Here is a 26,326-nt window from a genome sequence, read left to right as displayed (position 1 = left end):
AGTGATGCACCAGTTCCAACAGAAAAATGAAGCACATCCAAAAGAAACTTCGCAAGTTCCAAGTGAGTCAAAGGAGGGACACCACATTAGCAGCTTAACAAGAATCACAGAAACATGCTCAAAGAACCCACTGTGAAAAAGCACACTTCTTTGCTCTAACGAAGCAACGACCACCTAAGGAGGTGGCTCTGTGGTCTTAATCAGTCACCTCCTTAAACGGTCAAGAAATCTAACTTCAGTCCATTAGGCAGAAGTTTTCCATTCTTCCCAACAGTAGTTCCTGAAGAGTCTAGAGGAGCACACCCCACCCCTCAAGAAGATTCAACTGTAATTTAGGCAGACAGGAGACTAGCTGTAGAATAAGCCATATTAGGCAGTGCTACATGCAAATATTTAAGACTCATATCATATATAATCTTTTTGTTCAAACGAGCTGAAAGAAACTTTTAGGAAGACTGAGGAGGCTGAAAAACAAAGGTCAAAGACCCTTGCAAAAAAAAAAATTAGAGAACTTCTTTCTTTAGACTATTCTACTCCAGATTAAAACAGTCAAAGTTAACCAATGCCCAGGTAGTAAAGAATTGTACCTGATTGAAATACAAATAGCAATAAAACAATAAACATGTCACAAAATATGTGCCTAAGCCTAGTAGTACTACAGAAGTCCACTAGACCAGAGACCCTGAAAAATTTACTAGAAGGACACTCAATCAGCTCAGTAAAATAACAGAAAAACACTATGAAAAATGCCAAAATACAAGGCCACATTTTCAGAAGTACATTAAATTTGATGTCATTTTGTACAGATCAGTTTTCAACACATCTTGTTGAGTTTCTCTCAAAATTATTTGTACCCGTATAAATGATGAAATCCATCAAGTGTTCCAATTCAGTTTATGCAATTAAACAGCTTGTGACAGTGCATAAATGTCCAGTCACTCTTCCTTTCAATCATTTCTAAACTGTTGAATGAAGTGGTAAGAAGTCTTGTGAAAATTAAATATTCTTTAGAAACACTGTAAAGTGGCACTGCTGCTTTAATGAGTCAAGCAAAAGCAGCTCACCACCTTCTTGAAGATCTTTTACAGTGATCTAGTAAAAGACAAACACTATACAAGTTGTAAAAGAGCAACAGACAGAGGTACAAAAGGATTCAAGCCCTATACAACTGTTTTTATTTTTTAAACAATACTTAGTAAATGGGATAAAAACATCAAGTTTCATCTAGTGTGATGTCTGGAACTAAAAACGTAACACTTACACAGATATCACTGAAAATTTTAAGTACTTTTTACACATGAGAAATCCAACTAGATGGATGGATAATCTTCAGAGATCAGGTTTTGTTATTGTTTTTTTGCATTTTATCAGGAACGACAAACATGTTTGAAACTTGATCCCAAATTTATTGGAACCATGCCCCCCACTACAATACCCATTGCCATTACTACTAACCTGAGCATCAGTACATGTCTGCCATGGCTATCCAACAGGAAACTGTGATATGGAATTGCCTATGGGTATTCCCTTTTTGCATCATCTCAAGGACACAAAAATATATTTGAAGAAATAGAAATCCTCAAAACCAGTATATTGTCAGTGTCATGTACAAGTCCTATACTGCCTTCCCTACAAAAAAAAAGTCTTGATCCATTCTCATTTCCTTACAGTTTAACACCTAAATTCCTAGCATTTCCAAGACCAATGGGGGGTTAATCACAGTAGCCCAACTACAACACTTCCAAGAATCAGTTACTGTAAGAAAATAGGTACTCTACAAAAACACATCAATAGGTTCCCAGCATGGGTAACCAGCATGCCATACTCCATCTACATGGTAGGCAAGAATTAGCAGCTATGATGCTCAAACAGATTCTTGTACTGCCTCTCTGGATATCATATTCAGATTACAGAAGCACAACACATGCTGGACAGTGTCAGTGAGTTATATCACATTGCCCCCTTGTAGATCACAAACTGGAATGTTTGAGTTAAGCAGATAACGTGAACTGAGTTATAATGCAATCTAAGTTTTCATTTAGCAGAAGTGATTCACTAGCCAACTTGTGAAATTGTTTCACTGACAAGTGCATTTTGATATTCTTCACAACAGAGTGCCCTGATGTTTCAGATTTCCCCACACAGGATGGGTGGGTTTAGGGAACAGTTCAAATAATTTGATTCTACCTATAAAACAATGCAATCTCTTTCCAGATGTACTTCATTGATTCAGAGAATTTCAATACTACAACATGAAGAATAGCATATTGAATCTTAGTCCATGAAACGTTAAACAGGAAAAAGTTAGGTTTTTACGGTCATTGTCTTTGCAGTTTCCATCTTTGAAGTCTTCTGGCACTAGATGAGGAGCATGTAAGACATGCTTCAGGACATACTCACCAGACAGTCCAGTAAGACATGCTCCTGGACTGCCTGGTGAGTATGTCCATAAGTCTACTGTCAAATGGGAGATGTTACACGTGATCTGGGATCTCCAACACTTATGACATGGAATCACAATAAAAGCAGTCGTTTTATAAGTATCAAGTGATAATCATAAGTGCTGACGTCTGCAAGACTTAAGATCATGCTGAACTGCCCACATGAAAAACTCCTGACAGATGGAGCCACGTCAGGGCAGTCCCACAGGTGACCCTGGACTGTGCTGACAGGCATTTGGAGGAGCCCGTCTGTGGTACTTCCCCAGTCCCTGCCCCAGCCCTCGGACTCACAGTACTGCACCTGCTTACAGCACTTACAGCACAATGGCACATTCAAGGTGCATGCAGCCTGAGAAATGAGTTGTTTGCCAAATGCATAGATACAATGGATTTGTCAGCCCAAACTATCTTACTCAATTTTCATTTCAGAAATGATTTTCTGCCTAACTCTGGGTGGCAGAAAAAGAGCAAGCAAAAGGAAACAAAAAGCAAACAAAACCAGGCAATCTCTGAATATTTCATCCTCTATAATTTATCTGAAAACAATTCTTGACTCTAGAAAATATGTCTGCAGTGACCGTTAGGAATTTGTCATATTTCTTTCTATGAAAGTCTCTCTGGAAAGAAAGGAACACTTTTCAAATTTGTTGTGCCATATACACAAGTTTTTAGTTTTATTTTTTTATGGTCTATGAGGGATGATGGTTAGGCAGCTCCCAATTCTTTAAAAAAGAGATGGGACGTGTCTCAAGATTTATATACAGTTTCAAAGAAGAGCAAAAATCTTAAATAGGTTTGGACAGTTTGCTCTCACGTTCAGCATCTTCAAATTCCTATTTTTCATTGACCAAGGTTACTTGAACTTTTCCATCATAGAGCTTATATGTGATACATCCATAAATCAGTTTTCATTAGAGAAAAACTGCCTCATTTCACATGTTTTATGTGGTAATCATCCTGTCCATTGGAACCTAAGAAAATATTAAAGCCTTCTCCATGTCCCTTTGGAAAGCAAAGCGATCAAATCAGGAAAAACAGTGACAACACAGCCTAGCATAGAGATTTGTATGTAAAGCTTAAAACTCCAGAGCAAGCCATCTAAGGATAGTATGGTTTCAGCTCAAACAGATTTCCCTCTTTCACCCTTTGCTCTAGCCAGAACCCTGTCTCTAACTGAAATCAGTCACAACAACTCATTTCAGGTCTCTTGTTTAACAAAAAATGTTCTTCAAAATTCATTTATGGATCAATCAAGAGTGTAGAAAGGAGAGAACAAGCATATCCTGAGCTCATTAGCATTCTCCTGCTGAGACCTACTTCTCATTTACCAGCTGTGCCACAGTAGACAGGAATGCCATACCTTTGCAGGTGCACTGCTATTAAACTTTGAGAAGACTCTTGGTACCAGAGAAGATCCTTCAGACCTACAGTGACTTGGCTCCAATGTGAATCTCAGTTAGTTCCCTTGAGCTTGGCAGATAATATGCTGAAGCTGAAAAAAAAGCAACAAAAAATTCTTGAGCTTGTGCTCTAGAGCACTAGGCTGACAGTGTAAAAAATAGGTAACGCAGCCCAAAACAAACTTTCTGCTTCAGTTTGCCTACTTCTGGTACCTAAGTTGTTTGAAGTCTAAGCTGCAGACATACTGGAACAGACTGCACCTGAACAGTCTGGTTGTAAAAATGAATGATTGGAAAAGCTATGGTTGCTGCAAGTCTTTAAACTTTCTAGAATTCCAGCATTCTGAGAGAGAGAACAGGGAAATTTTATTTTATTTTTAAACAGGGTACTATCCAACTAAAATTATCAGTAGCTCAGAGTATGAAAGATGCGGATGGGAGGCAGGAAACCATATACAAAAAATGCAAAAAATAATAGAAAATATACAGCCTGCTCGGCACTTCTAGAAAGGGCTGCAAATCAAACATTTAGTAAAATCAAACATTTTGTACCTTTTAGGACAGCCCTAAAAGATTATTTCACTGCAACATTTTTTCATTTTACAGACAAGTAACTAAAGAAGAGCTGAAACTAACAAGGTAACAGTTAAGTATCCTAGTAAGCAGGTACCCAGCACACTAGAACCAGATGATATGACAATCGTATTTTTGGCACGCTGTGTGATGATGCAGAACTCAGAGATTCTCTGACAGTTGTTTAAAGGATCAATCACTGCAAAAACTGAGAAAACTATTGCATAAACATGGCAAATGTGATTCCTAGAAGAGTTTCTTTGAAAACGCTTCTAGTTTCCTTTGAAAACTTTTACCCAATCAGAATACAGAAAGAAAAAAGAGACCACTTTCCACACGCAACTCTCCCTTCCAGTCCCCCCCAAAAAACAAGAACAAAAAACCCTGTACATTTTCCCAAATTCATTCTGATGAACTACACTTTCTGCATGCAAACTTTGAAGTCATAGCCCCATTTGTGACAAAACTACCAAAAAACATCTGGTTAAGTATGGAGCTAAGGTTTCCAGAACAAAGAAAATAGACAGTTATCAGTTAGCTAAGAGGATATATTACTACTCCTTTAAATAAGATTCTTATATTTGTCATGAATTTGAGGTCCGTCCACCCCCCCCAAAAAAAAAAAAAAAAAAAAAAACCACACACACACACACACACACATCATGACTTCTCCAATTACTGTAGTATGATCTAAAAGCTTTAGTCACTCTCCAGTGTAGCAATCATCCAAAATAGGGACATCATCTCCTACTGTTTCAGGATGACAGGCTGCTCTCAGGGAAGATAATAGCACTTCAACCATCTTCTGAAAGGAGGTAGGGGAAACCAGGAAATAGCATAGCAGAAAATGAAAGAGCAGACAAATATATAGAGGACAGAAAACACTGAACAAGAGCAGTGGAATATATTACAGCAAAGGACTAGACAGCAAATATACTAAAAAACACCCTGAAATTCAGGTGAATTTACACTACAAATGAGACTGCTGACTGGTGAATAGAACAAGAAGGTGATTAATATCAGCAGCTGCCTTCCATGAGGAGTAACAGAACGCCACAGAACCCTCTAAGAAAGAATAAAATATGCAGAGTTTCCTGTAAGCATCAAACAAAAACAAGCATTTTAAAAGAAACTTCTACAATAGTTACACATTAAAAAAGATAGCCATATAAAAGATTACCTTAAAAGGCAGACAAAATTAAGGTTTTTATGAGAAACCAGGGGACAGAAGAGCATAAAGGAAGAGGTCCTATCAATTTTTCCAAACCAGAACTGCTGGGTAGTCTGAAACTTTAGTTCTACCAAATAACACAAGGAGAAAACAATATAAATGGACTGCAAGAATGCACTGCACAAATCCATTACAAATGGAAGGTAAGATGACTGAAAATACTACTGGGAAATAACTACTCTTGCAAAGGTGCAGAGGTTTGAAAAGCTGTACATCCCATGTCTGCAGTTTCCATTTCCATATATAAAGGAATCATATTTTGTTTGTGTGAAAGTGCAAAAAAAATCAGCTCATACTTTACCTTCAAAATTGTTTAGCCATACCCAGGAAATATGTCTAGACATAGCCACAGTTAAATTATACAAAGAAAGTATTTGAAAAAAATCAAATTATGAAATGATAATAAAGCTCTAAGTGTCTGAAAACTAGTCACACTGAATTAATCCTATATCAAATCAATCTGAATAACTTAGAAGAGATATCCTACTGACTACACTTTATACTTTGCACCCCACAGAATGCTGAAGCACTTTTGAAAATGACTAATGGGAAACAATATTTTTAAAGTCAGTGGTTGTAGCAGAAGACAGCTGCCAGCTCTCAAAAACCCTCTATAGGTACGGAAGAGAGAAGGTCCATCTAACACAAAAGAAAACCATTCCCCTCACTGTAAAGGGCTCTTTTTACACATTGAAGAGAACTATATTTCTAATGCAATAAGTTATACCTGAGTGCTAGCAAATAAGAAAAAAAAACTTACATAATGTCTCACTAGTAAAGAATATGCTGCTTTGAAAAAAAAAAAAACAAGAAAAAATGGGGTTATACAAAAGCATTTCTCCTGGGTCTACAGGATTTTTTTTTTTCCTGAGCAGTATCTGTTTCAAAGGAAATAAAAAATGAAAAAAGGGTTGCCTCTCCTAAAAGAGAGGATTTAAAGACCCTAAACCTACGCAGGTAATTGCCAAATACTGCACAAGTACGGTATACAAGCAAGTAAACCTTTCTTGTATCTGGATAAAGACTCTAGTACTGATAGAGACAGATACTCAGTGATAGTGAGTGGGGCAAAACCCAATAAATTGAAACATTACCCAAATTCGTTATAGCATGCCAGATTTTAATAAGCAAATGCAGGGTTAACATTTCACAGGATCCAGAGTAGATGTAACGTTAAACTCAAGGAATATTTGCTCATTGGAAACAAATGCAAGAGACTGTTGTGAAAACTATTTGTGTAAATTTAAAAAGGCAACACTATGTCTCATCTGAGAAGGATCCCAAATTCATAAACACGTCTAACTGGAGATATATTTTCATATGAATGAACTTTAAAGGAGAAGAAATAATGCATCTGTCACAGAAGTTCAGCTGGGTAGTTTTATATGAGCCAGAATACACTTCCATAAATTTGCAAAGTTGGAATCAGGACTGTTGCCCAATGGAAGCATTTAATTTTAAGTCCACATAAAATTTCTTTTTCTTTAGTGTACCAGAACAAATACAGTAGAGTTTTTAACCTTCTGCTTGGGCTTTCTTACAAATCCATATGAAAGGGTGTCCAGTAAAATGCAAGGCTGTGTTTCATTGTGTAACGTGGAAGTCAAACTTCAGACTCTGCTTCACTCAATACAGATTAACTCTATTTCTTGACTTCTTTCTAGAAGTTGAAGAGTCCTCAAGTAGCCATTCACTCTGAAAAGGCAGAGCTCAAAAAGATATTCAGATGGACATATTCGGTTGGGTTAATGCTATCTTACTGCAACAGCATGTCTACTAACAGGAGTCTTGCATAGTCTTACATTCAAGAGATGTAAGAATGCAAGCTCTTTAAGATCAAATGTATGAGAATGGAAATAGAATTACATCATGTGTGCTCCTGAAGAACGAGGGGGCATATGGGTACAACAAAACCCAGAAGTGACATAATTGAAAACTTGCTTACCAATAGGCCTACTAAGTCCTAAAACTAGAGCTACTGTTGGACATCATCTTACTGCTTACAGAGGTAAAGTCAGTAACAAGCTGATGGAATCGGATTGCAAGTCGTGTGTCTTAGTGCATGTCATAAAGACCTGTTCGTACATATGGTCCTCTGCTTAATTTAATTCTATGCAAGTAAATCTATCTCCTCATGACAGACAATACAAACAAGAAAAAAGTCTAATAACTCCACAACAGAAGTTCTTAAACCAGCAGTGCTAGGTTTACCCAAAGCCTATTTATGAAAACCTCTCCATTAGACACAGTGACTTTTACAACACAGATGGAAGCCTACTTCAGTAGTTTAAGTCATTACCCCAATAAGGAACTGCAACTGCTTTCCAAGCAAGACAAAAAAAACAACAACTTAGTTTTAACCTCACTAGTTAGCCTCTGTAATATCTGATAGGTTAATCTTTGCTAAGAAGTAAAAATAAAAAACAGCATAAGAGAAGAACAAGGATTTTCTGCATTTGCTAGTAAAAATAACCAAAAAAATCCTCCATACACAGTTGAATTTGACCAAAGACAGATAAAGGGGGAAAGAAGAAATTAAAAAAGTTAAAGGCATAAAAAGAATTAGGGGCTAAAATCTCATAGTTCACTCAAGACTGGGAACAGTGTTCACAAAGAACCTCAGTAAAAACTGTATTTGTTAACATTCCTTTAAGATGAGACAGAAAACATTCCAGAATTCATTCTGAAATAAAATAGGAGTATGAGATAAACCTACTTTAGGAAGTGGATTAAGAAGTCTAGAGAACACAGGCCCTCAAGCTAGACACACATGCTCACATTATCTCTCTCATGCCACACTCTTTTGTGTGTTTCTACAGAAAACAGAAAAATCCTGGGAAAGGTTTTTCTGATTCAAATGCTTGATCTCTGTTATCTTATGACAGAATAAGATGGAGAGCAGCCCTCAGAAAGAAATAAATTACACTTTAGATCTGTAGAAACATTTCCATGGTCTACTTGAGACAGGGAATGGGATAAAAACATATTTGCTGCCTTTCCCCGTCCCCCCCCGCCCAAAGAACTTCAAAGAATTCTATGTAGGCACTATCTAGCATTATTTTGACCTAAGCTCCTTGAAGACACAGGTCTCCCAACAAAAATAACATTCGGGCAACCAAGGGAGAAAGACCTAACTCTGCAAAGGATTATCATGACGATAGCGCTAGAGCAATTGAAGTCCTTGCTCAGGAACTATTTTGTCTGAATATTTATCATTTGCTAGGTATAGGCAGCATTTACTTCTGAACTTCAAGGATGACTTTGTCATGTGAACAACATTCCTTTGTGTAAATTTTTGCCTGAAGTCAGGTTATAAAACTACTTTTCTAATGATGCTGAGAATCTCAGCTTTCCATGTTTGCCATCAAAATGTTAAGTTTCAGGAATAAAGATACAAATATAATTTTAATGATAAAGAACTCCTCATATACCTGTATGGGATATATTTGTGGATCTAACTTCATTTTAAGAAAAAGTCTGTTTGCATGCTTATAAATACAGAATAATATATTCTTACTACTGTTTACATATATTAACAGTACTTGTGAATTTATGGAAATGTTTGGTTATTTGTTTCGCTGTTGGCCTGACACAAAGCATGACACATGCCACATGTTTTCTGTTGGCTTTTGCTCTGTTTAAATCTTATGCTTCGATGTCTTTGCCACAAGGAAATACTACTACAAGTAGCAAAACCACAGTGAATTTGTACTGATACAAATAAAGATGCTCATAACACAGAAGCCACACACAGGCTAGAAAATAAGTGGTGGACAAACTGGCTCCTAATTTCTTCCGCATTGGTGCCACTTCTCCTCAGCCCATTGATGAACTGTTAAGGAGAGTCACAGGGTGTTCCCAGCTGTGGTTGCCTACAAGTTGGCTACTTAAAAAATAAGGTGTGGTAACCTCCAGCACCAGTTGAGACTACACCACAAGACTTTCTCAGCACTTAGCAAACTTTAAAAGTTCCTATTCCTTTCATATCTTTTCTTATGCTTAACACAAATTAAATGTCAACTGCTGTTTTTTCTACAAAGAATTTCTATGCTGGGTTTGTAGTAGCAATTGGGAGGATCAGCATCAATCTTTGTCTTTGCTTTTCTACACTTTTTTTTTCCTCATCACTTTTCACTATTTGAAATCATCTAGTACTCATTCCAATGATTACTTCCCACAATTAAGCCTGCAAAGACAATCAGGTAAATCAAAGCTGATTATTTATAATTCACTGACTTTATCCTCTCAATCCTTATCTACAGTTTGTGGGGAAAAAAATAGCTCAAATGCCACTGAAAAATATTCCCAACTGGCTAACAACCTCTCCATTTCAAAAATAAAAGTGAAAGCAAGCAAGCATGGTCTTAGTATCATCTTTGACACAAAAAAACTGTGGTTAAGATCTTTCAAAGAAGATGCTTCAATCTTGGACACCCAAAAAGTTCTTTCACATATGGGATCCAAAACCAGAGCAGATAACTTTGGAGAACTGGGGAACTTCAAGGACAGGAAAAAAGACTGTTGCAGAATGTGTTAAGAGAGAAGAAAACAAAACAGGTGAACAGCTCTCTTTAGTAATGTCCATGCTACAGAAAAGCAGAACTTCCCTTTCAAATAGAGGTCTGCTGATACCAGAACGTGCTACTCCAGTATCTTCTCTCTAGCATGCTCCCTGGAGATGAAAGAAAGGTCCCTTGCTCCAGACAATTTCTTCAGTGGCACCTACCTTCTTGCTCTGCTGATTAACTGGGATAAAGTCAGGTGTCTGCACTCCTCTCAAAATATTCATCATATTCTCCCACATGCTTCCCCCCCCCAAACAATATACCACACAGCAGGCAAACAAAGAAAACAAAAATTTATTTTTTCCTTAACTGAAACCTTGAAGCCTACATGACCGGGAACCTCTTCAAACACCCAACAACAAAAAAAATTACAATCCACAAAGCAATTCCACCTTAGGGAAACACACAATTAAAAGTATTACTTGAAACTTCCCTCCAGATATTTACAAGCAAGGAAAGCTGAAAAAAGATGCAAGATTTTTTTTTTTTAATTACTTCTTTCCCCCAAGAACTTGCTGACCTAATTTCTGCAATGGATTACAGCACATTTGTTCACAAAACATGATACAGTTCAGTAACAAACTCCTACACGATTTCCTCAACACAGAATGTCACACCTGAGTAGAAGAATATTATGCTTCAATCCGAAAAAGATTTAATCTATACCTAAGAGAAGTAATCTATTACCTTATTAATAATAGGAAAAAGTAAAGACATGCATACACTTCTGCACTTACTTCACTGAAGGAAAGAAACATATGTAGCTCTGTGGTCATGACGTGATCTTAAAACATTGTAGGAAGGAGGGGGGGACAGGGAACAGTGAAGTCAGTCTGATTTATTTTTTTTTTGATAGATTACCAGTGTAGAAGTTATGCTTTTGGTTAACATACGTCAAAATCATTTGTCACTGGTAATTATACTCGTAGAAGGACTTAAGCAGTAGTTGGTCAGGCAAATGGATAATCATCTTGAATACCAAGGTAAACTAACATTTTACCCACCTTGAACCTTAAAATCTGGTTTAGCATAACTTCCTTTTATCTTAAATTTTACAAACCTAGCAGAAGACTAGAAATTGTAATAATCTCTCCCTTAAAAACAAATGAGAAAAATCAATATTGCTACACACTACAGTTTGCAAATGAATACTATTAGAAATATCTTATAAGCTACAGTTAAAATGAATCCTTATCAACTGAAAGGGGTGACCTGATACACTGCAATCAAGGGATATAAGTTTTTCAGAAAAGACAGGCAGTGAAGGAGGAGCAGGGGTGTTCCCCTGTATGTTATGAAACATACATATATAAAACAGATGCAGAGCAATTTTTTGCATGGCCAGATAGTGATAGAACAAGTGGGAACGGTCTTAAACTAAATGAGGTAAGATTTAGATTAGAGATTAGGAAGCAATTCTTCACTCAGAGGGTGGTGAGGCACTGGACCAGAGAAGCTGTGGGTGCCCCATCCTTGGAAGTGTTCAAGGCCAGGCTGGATGGGGCTTTGGGCAACCTGGTCTGGTGGGAGGTGTCCCTGCCCATGGCAGGGGGTTGGAACTGGATGGTCTTTAAGGTCCCTTCAACCCAAACCATTCTGTGATTCTATGATCCAGCATCAAGAAGACATTCTACCTGATCCTGAATACCCAAACCCATCTCAGTTGTAATGCTACATGTACACATACTACTTTAAAATGTCAACTAGCCAACACTCTTGCATTAAAAAAAGGGGGGAAAAAAGAGAGGAACTAAAGGGGTTAAAATATTGAAGAAGGTTAACTAAGTATTTGAGTCTTTTCTGTCATGCTGTCATCCACCCCTCCACCCACCTGTCTCCTTACTCCCATGTTCTGTCTCCAAACAGAATATTTAAATGTAGTTGTGAAGAGCATCAAGCTCTTTCTTGCTATATTCATTTGTATTGCCAGAACCTAGTATCTGCTTTTCTTAATTCTGAAGCATTAATGATTATCTGCAAGTATCTTGTGAGCCTACATTGGTAAACTGTAATCACAAATGCCTACAAACTTTGAAAAACCATTGACCAACAGACATCAAATAAAGTGCACTCTCCAAACACAGAACCTTTATTCCAACAGGAACTTTCAGTAAAAAATGATGTGTGAACAGCAGACACTGATGTTCACACAAGCATACTGCATACAACCCAGCAGGCGGTTTTTTTTTTTTTTTTTTTTGGATTATGCCCTGGAGGTGCTGGCACAATGGAATTTCAATACCATAATTGCTTATTTCTGTGTGCCAGCCTCTGAAATAACAGGTAAAAAGAAAAAATACACGTATAACAAACATTCTCTCTTTTAAATTAATGGAATCACTAAATAAAATGCTTTTAATTCTCTGGTTCAAACGATGTAATTTATAACCATGTCACAAATAGAGAAGAAGCACAAAAGAAGGGAAAATGCAGAAATAACATAACGTTCCCAAGGTTCAGTTTACAAGGACCTCACACAAAGATTTTTTTTTTTTGCAACTCTTACTAGAAACAGTATTATTTGCTAAAAATGCGGTAGCTGCCAAAAGCTATGATCCATCTAAAGCAAACATGTTTAAGATGGAAATAGAGTGTTAATGCTGAAGAAAGACAGAATTGAGTATACAAGTTTTCTTTTAGAAGTGTTGAAGCAACTGCAGTAGTGTTAAGTTTGGTTTTTCAGCTTTCTGAGAAAAAATTGATCACATTTGCAGATAAACACCTAAATTATCATAAAGTACATTAAGACAATAACAGAAGTAATCAAATTTCAAACTTTCTAATTAAACCTCTTTTTCCTGCAGAAGGTTATTGGGAATTCAACACTAGCCTTGGTTCACATGATAGAACAATGGGAAAATTTTCCGAATGGTTGAACGCTAACCCTGACAAGTGTGGAGAGCCAACTACAATACATTATATGGTAGCATAACCTGCCACCCACGTTGCTGAGAGAACAGCTTTCAAACACATGCACCGAGCTGTAAAACCACAAAATCCCTTATTACACATTGTCCCTTACTTAAGGTGAAATACACTATCCCCCTTTTTACAAATCTTGGTGCTTTTTTTAAACCTTCATCTCTAAAGTTTATTTAGCAGCTATCTAGACTGTTTTTTCCGGTTTTTTTTTTCCGCAAATGCCATCTTTCCTGTTTTGTTTTCTAACCAAAGTAATCTTTTTATAGTACACAGCGAAACCTGTTATGTCTTCCACTGTTGCTTTTTTTTTTTATAATTCTACTTCCACCTGTGTGACATTATCCAACTTTTAAAGGAAATGTTGGATATATGACTAATTCATTTGTGAATATTTGTTGCTAGAGTGAAATATGTCTTTTTTTTTTTTATAAAGAGATACATGACTCATCACTGGTAAAGTAAAATAACAGTTCTAGCATCCTTTCAATTGGAAAGTCAGATATTCTGTTATTTACTGTGATTCTTTTCCATTGTTACGCAATTTGAATATATTCAAAAAGATAAACTGCCACAGTATGAGTGGTTATAGACACTGGCATTTATGTAAGTCAGCTATTACTGTAGAATGACAAACATACTCCACCCTCATTACAACATGCTGTGGTTACTAGCCAAACATCTTTGCCTTTTCTGAAAAGGGTACGTTATAATAAAAGCAGACCAGCAAAACAAATAATACAAGGGGACTCGAGATATGGTAAAAGTAACAACAATTGTTGGAAAACAATTCTGAATAGAGAAAGTGAACTACTTAATGATTTTAGGAATGCATATAATCTCATGCTATGAAAGAGATCGCTGAAAAATGTTGATATATAAAACTTTCTTAGTTAACGATGCCTCCCGCCCATCCCCCCGCATGTCTGCTGCTTGAATCATTACATTCCAAGATAGTTAGAGGATATACACAGTTTCTTCAGGGGTTTTCATTGCAACTTTGCTGGCAATGGGAATTTTATTTGCAAGTGTTTCTATTCTACTGACAAGGTCAATTAGTCCAACGAACTATTGGTTGTTCTGTCTGATAGCTCAGTCTATTTATTCAAGCAAGCACTTTTATAACCCACAATTGAATGCAGACAGTTACCCTTGTAAACACAACTGTCCACAGGGATTTTCACTACATTTTGGGCATGTAAAAGAAAAACATGCTTTTCTCCCCTCAGCCTGATAGCACAAGTTTGATTACAGCTTGAATTTCAAGGAATGAAGGGGGGCTACTGTTTTAAATATATATGATCTATTGTACCTAAATATACACATTTGGACTAATTCCTAGGAACTAAAGAACACAGACACTTAATTCATCTCCCTAGAAGCTCCTAAAATTTGGTAATGCAGTCAAAGAGACAGATCAGCCTCTCTGCTCTATCCAAGCATTAAAAAGGAAAAAAAAAAGTAAAGTAGTGGTTTAAAAGAAACAAAGAGATGCTATATGTAGCATGAAGGGTTAAAGGCTACATAAAATGCTTTCACAAAAGCCACCAGCACAACAGAAGGTCTAAGGGGGGTGGGTGGGTGGGTGTGTGGAGGGGAGGAGGGAAATGGAGGGAAATCAGCTGCAGAAGGAGGGGGTAAAAAAAAAAAAAAAAAGATGAACATTCCACAGTTCTAGCTAGAATTTCTGTAGGTCAGCAGTGTGGCCGTGCTGCCAGCTAAGTGTGTGAAGATGAAGAGTAATAGACCTTAGTCTCATAGACCTTTTATTATTATATTCTCATACGGAATTTGTTTCTTGCAAAGTAGAGATTCTTCATTTGTACTAACTAGGCACAGTAAAGAGGATAGTCCATTACTAGTAAACTGTTCTTAGTTATTCCGGTTTTCCCTGAACAAATCCTTCATGGGTATCAAGAAGAGGCTAACTATCATGGAAAACTGGCAATCTTTCATGGCTCTGTTCTACCAGTTTGGATGTTATACAGTTCACTACAAAAGTTGAACAGCCTACTGAAACTATCTGGGAACTCCAGAGAACAGGAGACAATCCCCAGAATGATCAATAACGAAATACGTATTCCATAAAGCAATAACCTTGATGAATAACAGAGAAGTATACACAGTATATTAAACCTCTAACATCTATTTCATCCATGTTAAAGCATCACTGAAAACAAATAGTTTTTCAGAAAAACATTACCGAAAAAAGTTGAGTCAATATAACAAAGGCCTTACTGAAACTGATCAACAAGTGAGAAGAGGTTTTAAGGCCTGGAAGGGGGAGTGCTCTATTTTGCTTTAACAGAAGGAACTTTATACATGAGTGTGTACGGAACTTTACCTTGGGTTCTTCTAGGCAGATGTAAATTATACCAGTGCAAATCAATTCTAGACAGAACTAATTGATGTAAACAAAACTACCAAGCCTTCTCAAGTAATCTGGTCTCAATGAACATCACAATTACAAGTTTCAGTCAGGTCAAACTGAGTATCAAATCAGTTTCTGTGAAAAAGCATATAGACTCACGTGAAAACATAAGTATTAGCAGATCTTCAGCCTGCTACTTTGCAGTATAAGTGGGAGAACAGTTTTAACTAGGAAGTCTCTTTAGGAAGTCTGATTTAACATGCTTCATTGCTATGTGAGCAAGGGGTTGGAGATCAGGATACAGAGTCAAGACACTATACTACAGTCGCATCTATGCTTACCTGTTGGGATCAAAGCCACATTGCACACTGGAATCTTGTCTTATACCTCAGTTCCCTCTTACAGTTAGTCCTCAAACATCACCCAGACAATAAAGGCAAAATTTGATGGGGACTTTGACTTGGGATATTGGTTCAACAGCATAGAGTATCTGCACAGACTACAAACAAACCAACGCTCCTTCAAAATTACTAATACTATTCACTATTACCATTCTACAATAGTATTATCATGTTACTTCAAAAGCATTGAAGAAATCTAAATTTGCAGTTTTCTATACTATCCTATACTTGCTATCAAGCCACAATTTTATCACTTTTTTTTTTTTTTAATTCAGATAACTGTAAAAATACTAATTTAGAAAGATCAGTTATCTAACTCTCATTCTCACCTACAGCAAATACGGGACACTATCTGCAAACTGTTCCATCTGCCAGAGGTAGGACTGCAATTTGTTTATAGTATTATGACTAGGATACACTGGAGAACACTTGCATCAAGTCTAAGAAAAATTCCCCCATTGTATTAGAGGATGGTTTTTGCATGCAGTGATGATGCACATTTGTAAACTGGAGTTTTAAGCTATCCATACCAGAAAAATCATTCCAAAATTAGAACATCTAAACAACAAGTTTTAAGAATTCCCTTCAAATCCTCCTACTTGAACTTCATGAACCAAAAAGAGATGTAACAATTTAATCAGTCACTACAAACCAGGTATCAATCATTTACACTCTGCTGTGTAATGTCAATTTGATTAGTAAGTTATCTTGCCTTTTCTCACTGCAGTGGAGAGAGAGAAATTCTTTTAGTTTTACATGAAGAATCACATGCATTTTCTAATTCCTTTTCTATGATGGAACTTAGATTGACTAATCACGACAAAGGTTATAATCCCAGGAGATGCTTTCAAATTCCTAAGCTTTATATATTTGAGCTCCCTTAAGGAAAGCTCTGTACTTCATCAAGTTCCTGCCTTCCATAGAGCTGTTGCCACTTTCTTTGACATGGCTTTTCCTCTACTTCAGTAGGTAAAGTCAGACTGACAGTACTAAAAATACAGGGCCTCTTTAACGTACCCTTTCCTGATTGAGTCCCCCTGTAGGCAGGAAAAGGTCCCTTCATAAGGATTCATTTTTGAACACTGGTATACAAAATAAGAAAAACACATTTCTATATGCAACATACACCACAGCATAATAACCAACGTTTAGGGTTTTTTGTTTGTTTTTGAAATTCTAGAATCCATCAGAAGTGATGTTTCTCTTTTAAAGTACCATTTTAAAGCAAGGAAAGAAAAATATTGAATGATTTTATGCTGTGGGGCCAAGAAGGTCTCCATTCTGCAGAGATGATAGAACTAATGTGGATCTCACTGTACACACAATTCATATCCACAAAATATTTTTTTAATAACTTCATTTCTCACAACTGCATGGGAAGCTCTGTTCCAATATATTACCATTCCAGGACATAAAGAGCAAAACAACTGCCATCCTTTCTATAACTTCCAAAGTTAGAAGCGTATACTAGTTGATGTCCAAAAGCATAAGAACTATGAGTAGTTCATATCATCTCCACAGGCACAAGGAGTACCAGCTGCATCAGTGGGAATAGGCCTCTTTCCTGAACTTGACCCCCTCCCCTTGGCAACAATCACAAGGCTTAATAAACAGCAAATACCAATGGATCATTCTACTCCCCTGCTTTGAAAACTTCCAGTACTGGTAAATTGCAGGTGTTAGCAGCAGTTACTGTCTGCATCCTGGTGAAGTAAATCCATGCCCAATTAGCAAAACAGCCAGATAACAATCAAAATGAACAATCTGGTGTGATGACTTCATCTACTGATCCAGCCTGCTAGAAACAGACAAGAAAGACTACATTTGAAATTCTATGAAAGTAAAACTTAATCTTTTCTTAGCATCAGGTGTAGTTTTCTGAAAGCTGACTGAGTATTTTTAAGCGAAATTTTGAACTCAAGGAATAATTGGGGGTTGGCACTGCATCTTTTCTTACATGGGAAAAAAGAATATGGAGGAAGGGTTTCTAGTCAAAGTACTTGAAATTTAGTGAGGAATCTAAATAAAAAGCAATTATCAGCTCTATATTCCATCTTCAGAGAAAAGTTATTTAAAATGCACATTAGAGATGTCCGACCAGAAACTCAGAAACAGTACACTTCCTTAATTCATTAGTTTGCAGCACTACTACGACAAGTTCGCATCTTCTTGTTTCTCAGTATCTATATTTATTTACATCACATACAGAGAACAGGCTAAGATTGGAACAGGTGAATTTCAGAAATTCCGAACTTCGTCTAGAGGAGTCCAACCTCCTCACTACAATCAGTGGACACTGCAGAGTAACAAGATTACAATAAGGGTCCAAACTTCCTTAACTATCTTTGAGAAAAGCTTCCCAGCTTGGGCGTTCTCCTGGTTGACAATTCCTTGCTCTAGCACAGAGTGTCTGAAATCAGTAAAGAAGCGCCCCTGTCCGTGGTGCTTGGCCAAAATACCATGGCACCAGGGATATGGCTGTGCTTGCTATGGGTGGGGAGCAGCCAGTTACAAAACATGAATCAAAACCAAAAGGGTCAGAAAAAAAGCTGAAAACAATATAAACAGCTATTCAAAAAGAGACAGCTATACTGCCTGACAAAAAGCAGAAGACCCACATTGTTGCCAGCAAGGATATTGCAAAGTCATCTCCAGAACTGGAGTCTTGATGAAAAGGTTAAGTGTGCTTTTGTTCCAGGAAAAAAAGGGGACAACAACAGAGTTAAAGCAACATTTAATACTCAGTATCATTGTTTGATACAAAGTCCGCTAGGTAGGACTGCCAGTGACAAAATATCTTCATCCCACATAAGGCTATCCACCACTGCCCAGGGACAGATCACTGGATACCTGTAACAGTTGTTAACCACGGGAGTTACCCTGTTCTAGCAGCATTGCTTCTGCCTGGATGGTTTCCAGAACAGGCAAATAGCAAGCAAGGATCTCGCTTACTGAGTTTCACAAAGTCAGGACCTTACCCTGTGTGCAGACTTGTCCTACTGCATAAACAAAGCACATTCATGGTCTGCTACTCTTCTTCACAGCGGGATTTCTGATCATTCCCTTTCAAACCCAAACATTAGTATGTCTTATCCAGCATGTGGCTTATTACTGTCCTTATATAATTTGAAGAACAGTACATGTAGCAATGCCATGCACTAGCAAAGGTATGGGCCTATCACAAATCTTGCTGTTTTCTCTGAACTACACAAACTAAATGAAAAAGCAAGCCTTCCAAATCAGAAATCACAAAAAGCCCCAAAAGAATGCTGGAAGAGAACTCTTACTGGAATAGGAAACAAATTATACCTTTGCAGTTGCATCTCTAGTTACTGCCGAGACACATACACCGTATTCTATCATTGAGTCTTCTGTAACGCACACTACAACTTTGCTTGTTTTTAGAGGGGTTCTGACTCCTATAGCAACTTTAATTTTGGGACTAAACACTAGCAGCTTCTCAGGTTTGAGAGGACGTGAGAAGTAACTATTCTCCAAAGTCTGGCCAACATCTTCCCAAAGTATAATTTATAACAAACAACATAGAATTGGCACTAATAGAGTTCACACAGCAAAGCGAGATAACTGTAAAGTCCCTACAATACAGGCTGACAGCAGAAACCACCGAAACTAATAGGAAAATATAATCTGAAATTCTACTTAAGCTTACCATAAAAAGATTATGTTATAATGGTAAGATGAACTGCAGATGACCTAAATGCCTTCGGAGAGGTATAAAGGCAACCAGGAAGATGAGCACCATTTGGTGACCTGCAATTTCCTACAGCAAGCTTTTCATTCACTTGCTTTACAGCAGGTTATTTTCATATGGTGAAAAAGTATGATGACCTATCTCACATACTGAAGTCTGTTTAAAAAAATACCTCTATCTTGTCCATACAAACTACTTGCACCATTACACTGCAGAACTCTTAAAATGGGAAACAAGAAAATATTTGCTCTCCAAACTTGACAGTTATGATAAAAAGGCACTTTAAGTCAGAGAAGGCTTACTGTACACACATCTCAACTGCAGTACCTCCACCCAAACAAAGGTATAATACTGCCAGATCACAAGGATTGTTCTCACCTATAGAATGTGCTACAAATGACTTGTTTCTCTTTATTGAGAAAATAATTTCATTTTAGGTTCCAAAGGACATTCTTACATACTAAAACACAAACTCAAGCTACTGTTATATTATTGATTAAACCTAGCCTAACAGCACATGGCATTGTTTCAAAAAGTAGACCATTTGGAAAAGAACACATGGAGGCATCATAGGACTTTCTTTAGACTCTATGAGTTGGGCAAGCATTCATGAAAAATATAAAATGATTTAGTTGGACTTCCAACCCTGTCAATCATTCCTGCAGCCAATGGAATCATTGTGTAATTACGTAGATTTCTGTGAAGAGCTCATAATGGTTCACCCTGCTTTAATGTGTCAGAAAAGCTGAAGAAAAGGTTTCTAGATTGAATAAAAAATTAGAAATACACTCTGAATATCAAGCACATTAGAAAATCTGAAAACTGATAGCAATATTTAACATTAGAGTGGCCAGAGGATCAGTCTTTAGTATTTTACAGCATCAAAAGTATTGCACCTCATTAGTAAGAAGCTTGACCACATATTCTTTTCAGTTTTAATGTAAAAAAAGCATATGAGCACGTGGTATGCATAACAATTACTGCTCTCATGAAACATACTACAGCCCCATTAATATAGTATAAGACCTACAAAACATTTCATGTACAAGTTTGTTTTTTTTTTTTAACCAAATGCATCATCTACAGAATTCTGTGTTCAGTGAGAAAAAAAATGAAGAAATATTTCCTGAGAAATTGCAGAAAACTAATATGTTCATAATGAACAGCACAAGTTCAAAATACTTCTACAAATACGTTTTATTGTTTATATAGGTTTTTAACACATATACCCCTAAAAGTGGAAGTTCACCACTTTATAAGAAACTTATGTCATTGAGGCTACACACAGAATGCTGCAATAAACATTATTATAGAAAGACATTTAATTATTGGAAGAGTAGACTACAAGCAAAAAAATCAGAAACTGATAATTAAGGACAACCATGACATCTAGTGGACACTCGCAAAACAGACCTATAGACTACAGAGAAAAAGATAATACTGTTTTCACTGTTAGACATAGTCAAACTCCCAAACAGCTACGATGACGATGTAATTAAGATTAAAAGACAGAATATGCAGCTGATGAAAGACACTTCAAGTAGTGTCATTTCATATCAGAAGAATACTTCAAAAGAGTGCAATGCTCTTCCATTTAAGATTAGGATAAAAGCATAATTACCCAAAACTTGAAAGAACAGCACAAATCTGAGAAAGGAAATAGACTGCCAACATAGTGAAGGCACGTTAAGCTTTCTTTCCCCACTGTGTCTACAGCCTTCTACTTACAAGCTGTTCTTGTAGGGACTTCAAACACAGAAAAACAAGAAGGGAAACAAAAAGCAGAGAAGTCCAAATTCAGACCGCTATTTAACACCTCCTTTTTCTACTTATTGCTGATCCTTCTGTTATTGTAATACCTGCCATATAAGGGAGGTACGCTAAACCTTCACAACAGCTGCCAGTAGCAGCTGAACTCCAGAGATGAGGAGGACAAAACATGAGGTTACCGTAACTCAAAGTTATCAAAAGATACTTGCTCGTGAGTAACCTGATTAGTAAAAGCAGATTTCAAATAATGAATTATCTTCATGGGAGCTTGCCTCATAAACTATTTACAAAAGGCTAGTACACAAATAAAACTAAACAGTTAAAGCAACTCGTATCTGATCTTAGTTTTTCCTTCAAAGAAATTTTCTTCTGGCTAGAAGCATCATCGTGGAAAAACACTGTTGACTATTATCTCTTGTAAATAAAAGAACGTTAATGATTAAAATATTATAGCATCAAATACCACACCTACTGAGTAGAAATTGGATTTTGCATCTTACTGTTAAGACAAAAATATTGTACACTTCCCAAAATTTGTATATCTTAGTGACTGCCCGCTATAAGAAAGCGGTGAGAAAGATCAAAAACAATACTCAAAAGTAAAACATCATTTATGTACATATCTAATTGTAATATAGAACTCTTTAATTGTAGTTAAGCTTTCAATTTAAATTCGGAATTGTTTGCTTTACATATTATTTTGGAAGAGTTAACATTGCAATTTACCTAGCCCCACCATCAACAGTAGCTAGAGTCAGCTATCAGGAAATATGTAACAGATTCTCACTTACATAAAGATTCTTTACCTAATAGAATACAAAGAAAACTTGGCATAACTGATGAGGAGGAGTTGCCCTGCAATTTCTTTTTGCCAGGGCCTCAAAATGAGCTTTGAAACCGACATTACTAGTTAAAGAGAATACATGCAGCCTCCCAGAAATGAAATCTAACTCCAGACTGACTCCAAAGATACTTAAGCACCATCCAGAGCCATAACTAAAGTCCGTAGTTTTAAATTCATGAAAAGAATTTGAATTCATGCTCCCCCCCCGCCTTTAAAGTCTAAAATCGCAAGTATTTAGAAGCTGAGTCTCCCTTTTGTTGCTTTGTTCCAAGCATAGGCTTTTCAAACACTAATTCTAAAGAACCCTATTCTGCAAAATCCCACTCTTTATTCCATTACTGGATCTACATATGAACCCTGTTATAACCATGTTGGTAATCATGCCTGACAAAAACAGAAACCAACCTAACAATTTTACAAAATAAGAAAATAAAAGCAAACACCAAAATCAACCCAGATATTTCCTCCAAGAACAATGCCATCTCACCTCCAAAAAACATTTCACGCATCAAACGTCCTAAGTAGAGAGGACTGCTTTAAGAGAGTGAAATACCATTGACCTACCCGGATTTCCTGGAGATTATGAAAGTTATTTCCTACTCTGACAGAGATTTTGCTTGGAGTGTAACTTTCATCAGATTTGTAGTCCGCATAAATACATAACGTTTTCACTGTTGTTTTTCTCCTGCAAGAAGAAAAACAATGTAAGCATCCCAAAGAAAAACATTCAGGAAGAGTTTGTTGTTATTTTGTAATAAAATTTGAATGTTTTAAAACTTAATACAAAAGTGCGCCTACTGATTTATAAGAACCTTGTTGTTAAATCAGATTTTTTCACACATTAGATAACGCACACATAGTAGATTTTCACTGTTATCCTTCACCTGTCTTCTGAACTTGCATTATACCAAGAACTACAACAAAAGATCAAAATGTCAAATAAGCACTTATATGTGATGAAACATATGCTTCGCTTATCAAATATGGGCTCTACTACTATACCAAAAGAATCCTCGAGGTGACTCAAAAAGCCAGTCTTGTCAATCACAGCAGAATAAAACAGGAAAAGGTTTCTCAGACAATCAGTTGCTAAATACAGAACTACTTTAAATGCAGTCATCTACCCTTCGAATTACAGTCTATGACAGAAAAAGTCAAGATTCAAATGTCACCTGATGTAGGTAAATGTGAAACTGCTACAAATGTTCTACAATTAAAGATTCCTTTTTGTTACTCATTTAGGGATTCAGTAGCCATAACAATTTCAAAAAAAATTTTTCATAAACACTCTAAGGTAACACAGGACTAGTCCAGGAGTCCATGCACTTCCCAAGTTTCAGTCTTGGTGAATAGTCATCAACACAAAGTTAAGCAAAACATTCTAACCCATACAGAGTAATTTTTAATACCTAAACTGGATGTTCACCAAATGAGGCTGTGATCCATCTGACTGCCAGTAAGTTTCTAGATTATCATCTCTTAACTGATCCACTCCAAATCCTAAGAAAAAGAAAAGGTGATAGTCTTGAATATTCTTTATCTGTGATGTAATCACAGACTTTTTTTTTTACAGCTTTACAAACTAAAACACATATTTTAAACTATAACATAAGGAAATATTTCTAAATATTCAAGTTGTACTTGTAACAGAACTAAAATGGGAATCTGTCAATAAATTCTCAGTGCTACAGTGTCTTTATGTTCTATCTCCGAATGATATCTGGGGGGTGTTTGTTACCATTCAACATATCCTGGAATTCCAAATGGTAAGAAATAATTCATAATTGCAAGAACAATACTTTACAATTTCTACCTATTCTATAATTGAACTAATGAACTAAATGAAAATCAGACTCATTAAAGTTGGAAAAGACCTTCAAGATCATCTGGTCCAACCAATACCCAACTACCAATAACAGATCATTCAATTATTACAAAATTTTAGCAAATATAACTTTTTTTTTTACAAGCCATTTCTTGGAATATTTTTGAAGTTAGTAGCTAGAACAAGCAATAGTTGCCAAAACCAATATTCGTAAAAGCTGTCACATTTAAAGAAACAACTCTGAACATTTATTTTTCCATTCCCTCATTCCCTACCCTTCTACTAATCACATCATTAATGACTGCCCTCGAAAGCAGAGGCAGTTTTATCTTCAATAAGAAATCTTTGTTCTGTTTGAAGTGACGGAGCCATATGATGTTTTTCTTCAAATAAGAGACACCAGGACATCAGACCAGCCTGAGTGCAATGTTGCAGTATAAAGTGATCACTGACACTAGGCTGCAGCTAGGTATCAGATCAACACTCAACAGATGTTTCTGAAATAGCAGCTCAACCACTTCAAATGAAAAGAACAGATTTGCAGATGTTTTGAGCAGGTGTAAACTATCACTAATGATATCTCAGCAACATTTACAATGGCTTCATTTTACTCACAGGATTTTAGAGAGCTACACAAAGTCTGGATGAAATATTTAGGTTGGCTAACTGCATGGATTGTTTGTCTGACTTAAAATCAAAAGATACTTACTTGGTCAGAATGCCAAACTACAGAAATAATTACACAGTGCTTACACAGTTCAGTTTGTTCACTGAACAAGTAAAAAACAATTTAGTTTAAAATCAGCAAAAGCTCTGTTTTGCTACTGTGACATTTCTTCATTTTAGGACTTCTAATGTAGTTATAACTCTTTCAAATTGCATCAAACTAACGAGGCAGAATTTTTTGTAGTGACACCCTCCTAACAATTTACATTACAGCAGTTCTACTGCTACACTCTGCATGTATGACTTCTTATCAAAACATAACACATTATATTTTCTAAGAATAATCTACATAGAATCATATGTTGTGATTCTACCTGGTTTACAAGATGAAAGTGACCAAACTGCTTGTGATCCTATTTCTCTAACAGTACCAGTCCTCTCCAATTGCTTTGGATCAGCACCAGGTGGTGTCTTGTTTGGGGTAGTCATTTCTAATAAAAAACAAGCAAATAAGTTAGTTGACATATTTTAAGGCTGATGGGAAAACTAAAGGATTGTATTTGTTCATATAGAAGCTTTAATTCTTTGACCTCAAACTTGTATAAACCATATATTCTATAAACTATCATAGATTCAATATTTAAATCTTATAAATATGAGGTTCCACATACATGCAAAAAATTGTCTGTCTAAAAATAGGATGTACACTGGAAACATTCTTAAGTTACATTACTTGTATCATTCTTTACACAAATGCAGAATTAGTTATTCTTTCATTTTGGGGGTTTTAGGAAGTTTTTGTTTCCAAGAGAAATGGAAACAGACCCTGTTGATTTAAAGGCTAGCACTACAATTTCATTTTCTGCCCTAGCACACACACGAGTTTTCCTATTCTCCAAGTTCAGAGGCTAGAGCAAACCAGTCTTCCCTGAGATGCTTCGTAAAAATAGGAAAGGAAAATTTGAATAAATCATTTAGTCCTTTATTTGGAAGAGACTGGTTATTGCATCGTATCCATGGTCCATTTCCTTAACTTCACAAGTTCATCTGGAATCACTAACCTGTGACTTATACTGCTCAAGTAATCATTCAGTCTCACACCTGGCCTACTGCCATATATACTAAATGTTGTTGTTCTTCATATCATGTAGAGGACTTTACTACTGCCTAGAAAATATCTTTAAAGGCTTCCTTTCCCCGCCCCCCATCCCCCCCCCCAAAAAAAAAGGATTCAAAAGAAACAAATTCCATGCAAGGAATTAAAAGCCTAAGACTAAATGTAAAGCACTCAAGAGTCAAGGAATTAGACTTGACTTCTAATCCTTTGCTTACATGCATGACAGCATATTATGCTCTGCTAAATCACAAAAAAAAAAAAAAGACTTCCAGTACTCCTCCTACACAGGGAATGAGATACTGAACTAGTTTGGCATCCACAGAATCCATACCTTACCCACTACAGAAGCAATACAAGCCATAGACTAAAACAATATTTTCCAGTATAAGAATATTTCTGCAGCTGAAAACTTTGTTGAACACTAGAAATCTGAATTCCGTAGTATATATTGGTCTGCACCAAAGATTTTCTATTGGCCTTTGCCTAATGTT

General features: G+C 36.5%; 1 protein-coding gene across 6 annotated transcripts in view; it reads right to left on the bottom strand.

Annotated features, from left to right (window-relative positions):
• Positions 1 to 26,326, bottom strand: part of ANAPC10 (anaphase promoting complex subunit 10) — a 118,012-nt gene that overhangs the window by 87,286 nt on the left and 4,400 nt on the right. For 4 of the 6 annotated variants that reach the window (XM_040554603.1, XM_040554602.1, XM_040554599.1 and 1 more), the window contains 3 exons: positions 25,093 to 25,209; positions 23,637 to 23,727; positions 22,792 to 22,912 (listed from right to left, as the gene is read on the bottom strand). In XM_040554603.1, the coding sequence (XP_040410537.1) occupies positions 22,792 to 22,912; positions 23,637 to 23,727; positions 25,093 to 25,207 (327 nt within the window). In that variant the 5' untranslated portion in view covers positions 25,208 to 25,209. Of the gene's footprint in view, positions 1 to 2,677; positions 2,891 to 3,801; positions 3,934 to 22,791; positions 22,913 to 23,636; positions 23,728 to 25,092; positions 25,210 to 26,326 lie in introns of those variants that run through there. The other 2 variants (XR_005819177.1, XR_005819176.1) reach the window with 2 other exon arrangements.

Source organism: Cygnus olor, chromosome 4, assembly GCF_009769625.2.
Source record: "Cygnus olor isolate bCygOlo1 chromosome 4, bCygOlo1.pri.v2, whole genome shotgun sequence".
Lineage (NCBI taxonomy): Eukaryota > Metazoa > Chordata > Aves > Anseriformes > Anatidae > Cygnus > Cygnus olor.
The sequence above is the reverse complement of the archived record's forward strand: the minus strand, read 5'-3'. Positions and strand labels throughout refer to the sequence as shown.